Source organism: Erpetoichthys calabaricus, chromosome 8 (assembly GCF_900747795.2).
Source record: "Erpetoichthys calabaricus chromosome 8, fErpCal1.3, whole genome shotgun sequence".
Lineage (NCBI taxonomy): Eukaryota > Metazoa > Chordata > Cladistia > Polypteriformes > Polypteridae > Erpetoichthys > Erpetoichthys calabaricus.
The window spans coordinates 195,897,532-195,908,835 of NC_041401.2; the positions used below are offsets into that span (position 1 = coordinate 195,897,532).

Here is an 11,304-nt window from a genome sequence, read left to right on the forward strand (position 1 = left end):
AGACAGTGGACAAAACAGAAAGCAGTTAATGTCATGGAAGGCGACCATGCCAGCTCAAGAACACCGGAGGAGAGCCCGTGTGACCGTACGGGGTGAGGACCCCACTGATATGTCACACTTCTCTTACCAGCTACTAACGGTAATGTGGGGACCCTGTTGGGCTCCGGAGCCTCACGTTGTGCGATATGCGCATTTACATAAACAGAGTTACATTGGCTTTTTACAGAAGCTCAATAAAGAAATACACAGACAAGCAGATCATTTGCAATGAAGTGGCACAAGTCTGAAGAAGCCAAGAGTGAAAAGTCAAACCCGAAAGGTGGGCAATGGAGCATCGAGTCCTTTTTTACCAGGGGCTTGGAAAAAAAAACGATCCAAAAGAACCGGGTCCGAATAAAACGCGACGCCTCGAATGAGAAGGGCATTGGGTAGCCTGCTATAGCCTGGCATCCAGTCCAGGGACCGCTCGTGCTTTCTGCTCGTTATGCAAAGGGGGCACCAACGCGTGAAACAGAGTGGGGGGGAGCTAAAGCTGCAGGACCTCCGCTGAAGGCGACACCGATGACCTCAAAGTGGCTCCCTTACCGTCTGTGAAGAGTTTCTCCGGAGTGCAGGGTTTGATCTCGCGAGCGTGGCTGCAGGAGAAGTCAACTGACAAATGGAACCTGACGTGGACTTCAACCATAGCATCCTGGTGTGGCGCCGGCCCAGCGACTGTCCTGCAAGAACCAGCCATCAGCAACGCGACATCAACTCACGAACAGCCCGACGTCGGCTTCAAACACAACCTGGGGGGCACCCATCAGCCGAGCCGGCAGTACCCCTTTAGATGGGAAAGCCTGCGAGATGCTCACCGGCGTGTCACAGGTAAACAAACGCACGTGCGTACCGCTGAGCAGCTCAATGCGTCTCGCCCTTAGGACCAGGAGCTGCCAAGGTCGGAGGCTACTGGCACCACGGCCCCGTCCCACCCCGGTAGCCATCGGACGGCTGGCACTTACCGCAAGTAGCTGGAGGCGTTGTGCTGATGGTAGGGCTCGGGCTGAGTGTGCCAAAACAGCATGGCGAAAGGAAGAAGACAGAAAGGAAAGAGCGAGGCAGGCAGGCAGGCGAGCGTCAGTCGCGGAGTCAGGTGCGCAGGTGAGGCGGCGGCTCCTCTTCGACTGACGTGTGGGGGCCGCGAGCGCCGTTTAAAGTGACCTCGGCGTGCGCGCGAACACTCCCACCTGCTGATGGAGTCGGCCGGGGCAGACGCGCTTGTCCTCCTTGACCTCCGCGCACCTTCAGGGAGGGCCCCGCCGGAGCCCCGCCCACTGATTGTTTTCTTTTCTGTTTACAATCAGGTGAGATTAAAAAAAAAAAAAAGTGAAAGGACCGCGCGCACCCACGAAAAGGCGGAAGTGCGCAGGTAACTGAATGAGAGGGGCGCCGGCGCCAGACCCCCGAACAAGGAAAGGCCAACAAACCGCACGCCCAGTTCTGAGGGTGGAGGTCATTGAGCCCATCAAGCCCTTACGCTATTACTTGTTAGAGTTTTGGTATTGATAAGACCCCCACATGGGGCCGGCGCGGCATTTCCTGCATCTTGAAGAGTCGCTCCGCATAAACGCCGAACTGACGGCTCTTTTGATTTGCGTTCGCATTCACGCGTGTCACTCGCAATAAAGCTGACGGGAATTGAAACTGCGATTGCGATTTAGAAGTCACTTTGGCTGAAAGGGTCTGCTGAGTACACGCGCTCATTGAATCGCATGTGATTTGGAAGTCACTTTGGATAAAACGCGGTTGACTAATCAACGTCATAAATGTGATGTGGACTGAGTGACTTAACAGCAGCCGCGCGTTTAAATCAGGATTTGAGGGACTTTTGGAATGGCGACAGGGCTGGTCGTTGGCATTGGCCACGCGCGTCGCCAGATTCTCACCCTTTTTGTCGTCGGACTCGGGCGCTGTGGTGGCGCGGGGCTGAGAGTACATGGCAGCCTGTCGCCACCAGGACTGGGGGTTCAGCGTTCGGCTCATTTCTTTATGGAGCCTGCATGTCCTCCTTGTGCCGTGATGGCTCTTTGGAAAACACAAGCTATGAGAGCGACGAACGTCACTTGGACAGATGGGAAAGGCGCTATATAATGCGGAGAGAGAGACACGAGAGGTGCTATATAACAGACAGATATTAAAGGCACTATATCATTTATAGATAGAGAGAGAAAAGGTACTACATAACAGATAGATGGAGAGATAGGATAGGCGCTATAAAATAGATCGAATGAGAGATAGAAAAGGCGCTCTATGCGATATACTTTATGATCACATTTTATTGATAAAATGAAAAAGTAATACACAAAAAGGAGGCCGACAATACTAACTTAGTTTTGGGCTATGTAAGAGCAACAACAAACACCCCCCACTGGCGCCCACCCAGCACACCCCACCTGAGATTAAACAATTAAACAAAAACACAATAAAAGGGAAAAAAAGGGTCGACGGGTAAATAGACACACACACACAAACACACACACCATGCGGGGGTGCAAGGAGAAGGAAGGGGGAACAGGGGAAAAATCCTAAGAAAGGTGCTATATAATAGATTGATAGATAGGAAAGGCGCTATATAATCGATAGACAAAGTGAAAGGTACTATATAATCGATAGTAAAAAGTAAAGACACTATATAATCGACAGATAGATAGTGAAAGGCACTATATAATCGATAACTAGTTAGAAAGTAAAAGACACTATATAATCGATAGTAAAAAGTAAAGACACTAAATAATCGACAGATAGATAGATAGATAGATAGTGAAAGGCACTATATAATAGATATAGTTAGAAAGTAAAGACACTATATAATCGACAGATAGATAGTGAAAGGCACTATATAATCGATAACTAGTTAGAAAGTAAAAGACACTATATAATCGATAGTAAAAAGTAAAAACACTAAATAATCGACAGATAGATAGCTAGATAGATAGTGAAAGGCACTATATAATAGATATAGTTAGAAAGTAAAAGGCACTATATAATAGATAGATAGTATCTATCTATCTATTATATAGTGCCTTTTACTTTCTAACTATATCTAGAGAAAAACCAAGCAAAATGACACCTTTTATTGGCTAACTAGAAAGATTACAATATGCAAGCAATGTAATCTTTCTAGTTAGCCAATAAAAGGTGTCATTTTGCTTGGTTTTTCTCTACATTCATAATGGCTAACACGGTACAACACCCTAGTACTATAACTATATCTATTATATAGTGCCTTTCACTATCTATCTATCTGCCTTTCACTATCTATCTATCTAATAGATAGATGGATAGAAAGTAAAAGACACTATATAATCGATAGCAAAAAGTAAAGACACTATATAATCAGCAGAGAGATAGACAGCTAGATAGATAGTGAAAAGCACTATACTGTATTATAATAGATAGATAGATGACTTGATGGACTAACCCGAACCCTAATCCTAATTTTTGGAGAGGTAGGAAATGTACAGTATAATAGAGAAATAGATAGGAAAGACATGATGTGATGACTGCCGTGGGATGGCGCCCTGCCCGTGGATTGATTCCTGCCTTGCACCCTGTGTTGGCTGGGATTGGCTCCAGCAGACCTCCGTGACCCTGTGTTTCGGATTCAGCAGGTTGGAAAATGGATAAATTGGACGATGTGATGAATAGAGAGAAAAAAGGCGCTATATGATACAGAGACAGAAAAAGTACACGTAATAGAATAGATCATAATAGATCGATGGATAGGAAAGGCACTAAATACAGTAGATATGACACACAGAGATAGAAATACACTATAAGGTAGTGAGAGAGGAATAGGAAAGACGCTATATAATAGATTATAATATAGGTAATGGGGGATATCCAATGAAATGAAGTCTGTAAAGAAGCTAAAGGAAAACACAGACATTCTAAAAACGGCCTATTTAACGTGGCATTGGGGCTCTTAAATAGTGGGCTGTGTGGCACCGCACTGGCACTGCTGGGCAAAGGACCAATAGGTGCAGAGGAGGCACGTGAAGTTGGTTCTTTGTGGCTTGTTCTGTGGACTAAATAGAAATGTCTGGTGGGCTTCCCAGCAGGTTATGGCGGATGAGGACCCCTGCACTTCGTTACTGTTCACGGCGAGTCCTTTAAAAGCGGGAGCCCACCGAGATGTTACAAATCTGCCCTCAGCTATTCGTGATGATTTATGGGGTCTCTCACCGGGAGCTTCACGCGGATGGATCTCTGAGTAGCTGCAGCATCGGCGCTTTTTATTTTTATTTTGAATTTTTAAGAGTGTAGAAAATGAATTCATGGCTGGCTGGAGGGTCGGCGGTTTATCGCGAAGGCGCGCTGGACGAGGGCTGCTTAAAGAGAATTCCCGAAAAAGAAAAGCGTCTAAAAATCAGAGCCGCTCAGGCCGTCGTGTGCCCCAGCGGACACTTTGGTGACATCTGCTGATCTCCAGCGACACATTCCGAAAATGTCAGGTTGCGGGTGTTGCGGCATTTACTGCGTGTGCCCGAACTGAAGTCGTCCCAGCCTGGAGGTCGCGGGGCAATGGAGCCAAACCCGGCAGTACGGACCGCCACTCATACAGGGGGTCCGCCCGGAATGGACGTGTAGCAGAAAAATGAGAGGAGAGAGACGTGAACTGCGAGGCGCGACAGTGCAGCCCCCTGAATGATAACATGACAGTAAAATCGATAAGTGATGATCTGCTGCCAGGGTTAGCTACACAATAAAAATGAATTGCATTGGACGGGTTATAGAATATTATGTTATGGCCGGCAGGGTGGCGCAGTGGGCAGCGTAATTGGTCAGGCTGACTGTAAGTTCTGTAATAGATTGCCACGTCAGACGCCCCTCAACTGGATGAAGTGGGCTTGGGAATATAATGGTATCGGCGGGGGGGGGTGGGGGGGTGGGGGGGGGGGGAATAACCTCACTGACTCGAGTCTCTCGTTCTCAAGCGTCGCTGTAAGTACCCAACCCCATCCCTTCCTTTCCCTTCCCATCCCAAAAAGTAGGCAGCCTCGCCAGCTTTACTTGTCCAACATAAATTGACCCCCAGGCGTGAGGCGATGGTACGATGCCCCGCCAAGTACTGCCTGGTTAGGCCCCGCCAATCCCAAACCACCACACAATGCTGAGCTCGATTAAGCGGACTGCTGTTCCTGCCTTACGCCCGATGTTTACTAGGACGGGCTCCGGCTGGCACGATGGGCGGGTTAGGAAAGTGGATGGACGGGGTGGGAGGCTGAAATGCAAATACACCGAGAACTAGCGGCCATCAAATGATCTTCGGACAGACAGCCGGTTCTCCTTCCACCGGGGAGCGCAGAGCCCCCTGCCGGACGCGTGGTGGATGTCGCATCCGCTGATCACCCGATCGCCACTCCATTGTTATGTAAGAGGGATCGAGGCGGCTGACCGCAGGGCATCAGCCGCTGATGGTGAAATGACAGGAAAAGCGCCACCCACGGCCATTTACATCTGGGTGTGAAAGAAAGAAAGAAAGAAAGAAAGAAAGAAAGAAAGAAAGAAAGAAAGAAAGAAAGAAAGAAAGAAAGAAAAGAAAAGAAAAGGCAGATGTGCGTTGGCAGTTATTTAGGAGACGTGAGATGAGAATTCGTGCCTCGGGGCGACTGGAGAGCGGAATCTGTAATCAAAATTCTAAAAGTAAAAAAGCGCAATCCCGTAAATCGGCTTTCCGGACTGCATGGATTTGCACGCTTTGCACTTTTTGTTGGCGCTCTCAGTCCTTTGTGATGGCCGATTTTAAATTCGACGCTAAAGTTAATCAGTCACTGGGCCGTAGAGCGCCTTTCGCCAGACTGTCTTTGATGTGGGCGCCCATCAGAGGGGAGCTGAGAACGAGAATCTCAAAGATGGAAGCTTTAAGAACGTAAAACAACGAAACTAAAGCCGAGATCCTCAAGTTCAGCCCCAGGTTTTCATTCCCGTCGGGTCCTCGAGCAGTCCGTCATTTTTACCTTTAATTTAAACTCATCATGAAGAAAACAACAACGGCGTGAGATTAATATTTCTAAAAAAATCAGATTTGAATGCTTAACTCTGTCACTTTTCATTTTCTTTTTAAGTCATTTTTTTCGGTGACACTGAATGCTGATGACCAGCGGCGACTTCACTGCTACCCACTTATTGGTAAACGACGGCAGAAAAAGTTTAAAGGACAAAACAGTAAACAGAAAGATAAAATCAAGGGATTCACCCCAACTAACGCACAGAGAAATAACAAATTAATGGAGGAGTCCACCTAAAAAACAGAAGACATTGTTTTTATTTTTTTAGGGCTGCAGTCACAGGGGTCCCAGGACTGAATTTAAAAATCTCCGAATTAAAGGATTAGTCAGGAGGCAACATACAGAATTCCAATTGTTAGCATCACAAGTAAAGCACAACTTAGATGTGAAAGGTGCTATATGATAGATAGATAGATAGATAGATAGATAGATAGATAGATAGATAGATAGATAGATAGATAGATAGATAGATAGGCGAAAGGTGCTATATAACAGATAGATTGATACATAGATGTGAAAGGCGCTATATAATAGATAGATAGATAGATAGATAGATAGATAGATAGATAGATAGATAGATAGATAGATAGATAGATAGATACCGTGCATCTGGAAAGTATTCCCAGCGCTTCATCACTTTTTCCACATTTTGTTATGTTACAGCCTTATTCCAAAATGGATTCAATTCATTTTTTTCCTCAGAATTCTACACACAACACCCCATAATGACAACATGAAAAAAGTTTACTTGAGGTTTTTGCAAATTTATTAAAAATAAAAAAACTGTGAAAGCACATGTACATACAGTAAGTATTCACAGCCTTTAGCCATGAAGCTCCAAATTGAGCTCAGGTGCATCCTGTTTCTCCTGATCATCCTTGAGATGTTTCTGCAGCTTCATTGGAGTCCACCTGTGGTAAATTCAGCTGACTGGACCTGATTTGGAAAGGCACACACCTGTCTATAGAAGGTCCCACAGTTGACAGTTCATGTCAGAGCACAAACCAAGCATGAAGTCAAAGGAATTGTCTGTAGACCTCCGAGACAGGATTGTCTCAAGGCACAAATCTGGGGAAGGTTACAGAAAAATTTCTGCTGCTTTGAAGGTCCCAATGAGCACAGTGGCCCCTATCATCTGTAAGTGGAAGAAGTTTGAAACCACCAGGACTCTTCTTAGAGCTGGCCGGCCATCTAAACTGAGCAATCGGGGGAGAAGGGTCTTAGTCAGGGAGGTGACCAAGAACCTGATGGTCACTCTGTCAAAGCTCCAGAGGTCCTCTGTGGAGAGAGGAGAACCTTCTAGAAGGACAACCATCTCTGCAGCAATCCACCAATCAGGCCTGTATGGTAGAGTGGCCAGATGGAAGCAACTGCTTAGTAAAAGGCACATGGCAGCCCGCCTGGAGTTTGACAAAAGGCACCTGAAGGACTCTCAGACCATGAGAAAGAAAATTCTCTGGTCTGATGAGACAAAGATTGAACTCTTTGGTGTGAATGCCAGGTGTCATGTTTGGAGGAAACCAGGCACCGCTCATCACCAGGCCAATACCATTCCTACAGTGAAGCATGGTGGTGGCAGCATCATGCTGTGGGGAACTGGGAGACTAGTCAGGATAAAGGGAAAGATGACTGCAGCAATGTACAGAGACATCCTGCATGAAAACCTGCTCCAGAGCGCTCTTGACCTCAGACTGGGGCGACGGTTCATCTTTCAGCAGGACAACGACCCTAAGCACACAGCCAAGATATCAAAGGAGTGGCTTCAGGACAACTCTGTGAATGTCCTTGAGTGGCCCAGCCAGAGCCCAGACTTGAATCTGATTGAACATCTCTGGAGAGATCTTAAAATGGCTGTGCAGCAACGCTTCCCATCCAACCTGATGGAGCTTGAGAGGTGCTGCAAAGAGGAATGGGCGAAACTGGCCAAGGATAGGTGTGCCAAGCTTGTGGCATCATATTCAACAAGACTTGAGGCTGGAATTGCTGCCAAAGGGGCATCGACAAAGTATTGAGCAAAGGCTGTGAATACTTATGGACATGGGATTTCTCAGTTTTTTATTTTTAATAAATTTGCAAAAACCTCAAGTAAACTTTTTTCACGTTGTCATTATGGGGTGTTGTGTGTAGAATTCTGAGGAAAAAAATGAATTGAATCCATTTTGGAATAAGGCTGTAACATAACAAAATGTGGAAAAAGTGATGAAGCGCTGGGAATACTTTCTGGATGCACTGTAGATAGATAGATAGACAGACAGGTGAAAGGTGCTATATAACAGATAGATAGATTGATACATCGATGTGAAAGGCGCTATATAATTGATAGATAATCCTTACGTATCTGTGCAGTGACATCCTTTTCTTACTTTTGGACTCTGTACGCCACCTCAATGGATTTGAAATGAAGCAATCAAGATGTGATTGAAGTGTAGACTGTCAGCTTTACTTTAAGGGGTTAACCAAAAATATCATATGAGCTGTTTAGGAATGCCAGCCATTTTCATACACTGTCCCCCCATTTCCAGGGGCTCAGAAGTATTTGGACATTTGCCTGACCAGCTGTTCCATAGCCAGGACCCTCGTTACTTCATCGACTATTCAGCAGGTGGTGTTGTGGAATTTGCACTTGGAAGCTGCAACTGTGAAGTCTCAATAGGAGGTCCAAAGAGCCGTCCATGACAGAAAACAAAACAAAGCCACCAGAGAGACAGCAGAGACACCAGGAGTGGGCAAGTCAGCCGTTTGGTAGACTCCTTAAAGAGAAGGAACACACTGGTGGGCTCAGCTACAGCAGAAGGTCTGGACAACCACAGAAGATAACTGTGCTGGATGATCGCAGAATTCTTTCCTTGGTGAAGAAGACGTTTAGGTAAACCAAGACCACTCTCTCCTGGAGGTGGGCCTAACATTGTCAAAGTCTGTAATCAAGAGAAGACTTCATGAAAGCAAAGCCAGAGGGTTTACCAAAGGTGCAGACCACCGGTAACCCTCGAGCACAGGAAGGATGGATTAGACTTTGACAGAAAACATTTTTTAAAAGTCCGTCCAGTTCTGGAACAATTTTCTTTGGACAAAGGTTGCCTCCTCGGAGTTTTGAGGGAAACATCCTGCGTTGATGAAATCCAAGAACTGGTCCCTCTGGTTTTTTGAGAGTTATGATAAATGTAACATAGCATCAGAGTTCTCCCCTGCAGTTTTGGGAAAGTTGGAAATATACGGTGGAAATTAAAAAAAAAAAAACCAATCTGGTCCAGGACAAGACCCCATCCTGCAGCGGTGGTCTGTCCACTGCTAATCGAGACAGTTGGAACCCACCTGATGTGGAAAACTGTCTTCCAGTCGTGACGTCCACGCATCAAAGAATTCAGGCTGTCATAAAGTCCTATTTGTGATGTTCGGCTTTGTGCCCCCCACCCACCCAAAGCTATCGTCTATAGGGGGGAGGAGCGAAAGCTTTAGATTCGTCAAAAATTTCAATCTCTGGTTTTCAAGGGATCTCGACGTTTTAGGGTCCCCTGATACTGAAAACATCGGTATCTCGATGACGGGTGTGTGTCAGAGTTTCTTGAGGACGGTGATCTCAAGCTAAAATGGCAGGAAGGAAGAACAGCAAACTCAAAACTGGAGTCTGTTATGAGATGACAACGCGCCGAATCGTCCCAGAGAAAGAAGAAACCTCAAATCTCGTAATTTTGCAATGAATGGTGAATTCTTCTCATCAGTTCCTATTGTAACGACTGCGAATTTGACAAAGTTTCCCAACTACAACAACATCATTCATATAAATCAGAACAAGTCAGGAGGGTCCAAGGACAGACCCCTGAGGAGGAATCACCGGTGACCTCACTCCACTCTCCTCTTATCTGCACAGGAGGCTGGGGGTCAGACCCAGCCGGGACGCCTAGAAGGACCAGGAGGTGGCTTATACGTCTCCCCCGGGCCACGAGGGGGCAACCACCCTGGATGTTGAGGGGACCACGGGAAAGGAGCAAGGGGGCTCAAACCCATTGGGGCCAGGGGGCGCCCCGAGCGTCGTGGAGCCTGGGAGATCGACACTTCCACCACGCCTGGGAAGGTGGACAAAGATCCTTCCAGCGACACCCGGAGTGCTTCCGGGTGCAAGATCAGCACTTCCACCACACCAGGAAGTCAAGCACCTGGAGCACATCCGGAGTCGGGAGTGGGAGCAGGATGAAGCTCCCGGGACGAGAGAAAAGGCGGCCCATGGACAGTGGAGAAGAAGGCCCGTGTTAAGGGTGCTGTGGTGTTGGGAACACCATGAGTGTGTGTGTGTGCGGGATTTGGACTTGTGGGACCAACCCTAATAAATGTGTGTGTTTTATGAACAGTTGGTGTCCGTCTGGTTGTGTCACATGACCTACTTTATGATCAGAAAGATCAGCATCAGAGCGGTCCACACTTACTGAAACGTTAGAGAAGAGCTCGGGTGACTTGGTCCTGAGGGTGCAAAGCCTTCTGACGCTCACATCTGAATTTCTCACTTGACGATTCCATCGTTTTTTTTGATCTGCTTGATCTTCGGCACATGCTATGAATTTAAGGTTTGAGGGTTTGTTTCATGAAGTCAGAATGTTCAGCTATCAAGCAGAACTCGCTGCGTACATAAGAACATACAAGAACGTGAGACGTGTGACAAACGTGAGGCCACCGCTCAGTCCTCCTGTTGCTCAGCTGTCCCGATGTCCCCTTCCTTAACGGTCCTCCAGGTTTCTCCTTCAATTCCATGTCTTGGTAGTTTCTTCCCGAGTCTCTAATGGTTTCAGCCTTAAATTTCCACTGACGTCCTCGAGTACGCGATTCACCGTTAAGCTGACAGAATGTTGCTGGGTTCCCTTTTATCGATGCCTTTGACGATTTTAAATATTTGGCCGAGGTCCCCACGCCGTCTCCTCCGCTCACATTAATTCCCCGAGTCTCCCCCTACTAAGGACATGTCCTCAAGTCCCATGATGCACTTGGTCGCTTCAGGTGCTGTTATGTCTTTCTTGTACTGTGGTGACCAGAACTGCACACATAGGACTCCAGGTGAGGCCTCCACAGCGCCACCTACAGTCTGAGCACAACGTCCCTTGATTTACATTCAACAGTTTTTATGATATAACTGAACATTTTATTTGCCTTATTAATTGCCGATCGTCGTCGATGATATCACTGCATCAACATAAACCCCGAAGTCCTCTTCAGAGGTCTCTTCTTGTAGCTCAGCGTCTCCCATCTCGTATTTCTAATTGACGTT

At 46.8% G+C, this 11,304-nt stretch overlaps 2 protein-coding genes across 2 annotated transcripts in view; both read right to left on the bottom strand.

The window, feature by feature from the left end:
- Positions 1 to 1,244, bottom strand: part of LOC114656423 (transcription factor CP2-like 1) — a 37,718-nt gene extending 36,474 nt beyond the window's left edge. The window contains exon 1 of the mRNA XM_028808060.2: positions 1,002 to 1,244. Coding sequence (XP_028663893.1) covers positions 1,002 to 1,063 — 62 coding nt within the window. The 5' untranslated portion in view covers positions 1,064 to 1,244. The remainder of the gene's footprint in view (positions 1 to 1,001) is intronic.
- Positions 1 to 11,304, bottom strand: part of clasp1a (cytoplasmic linker associated protein 1a) — a 991,009-nt gene that overhangs the window by 647,468 nt on the left and 332,237 nt on the right. The window lies entirely within an intron of this gene.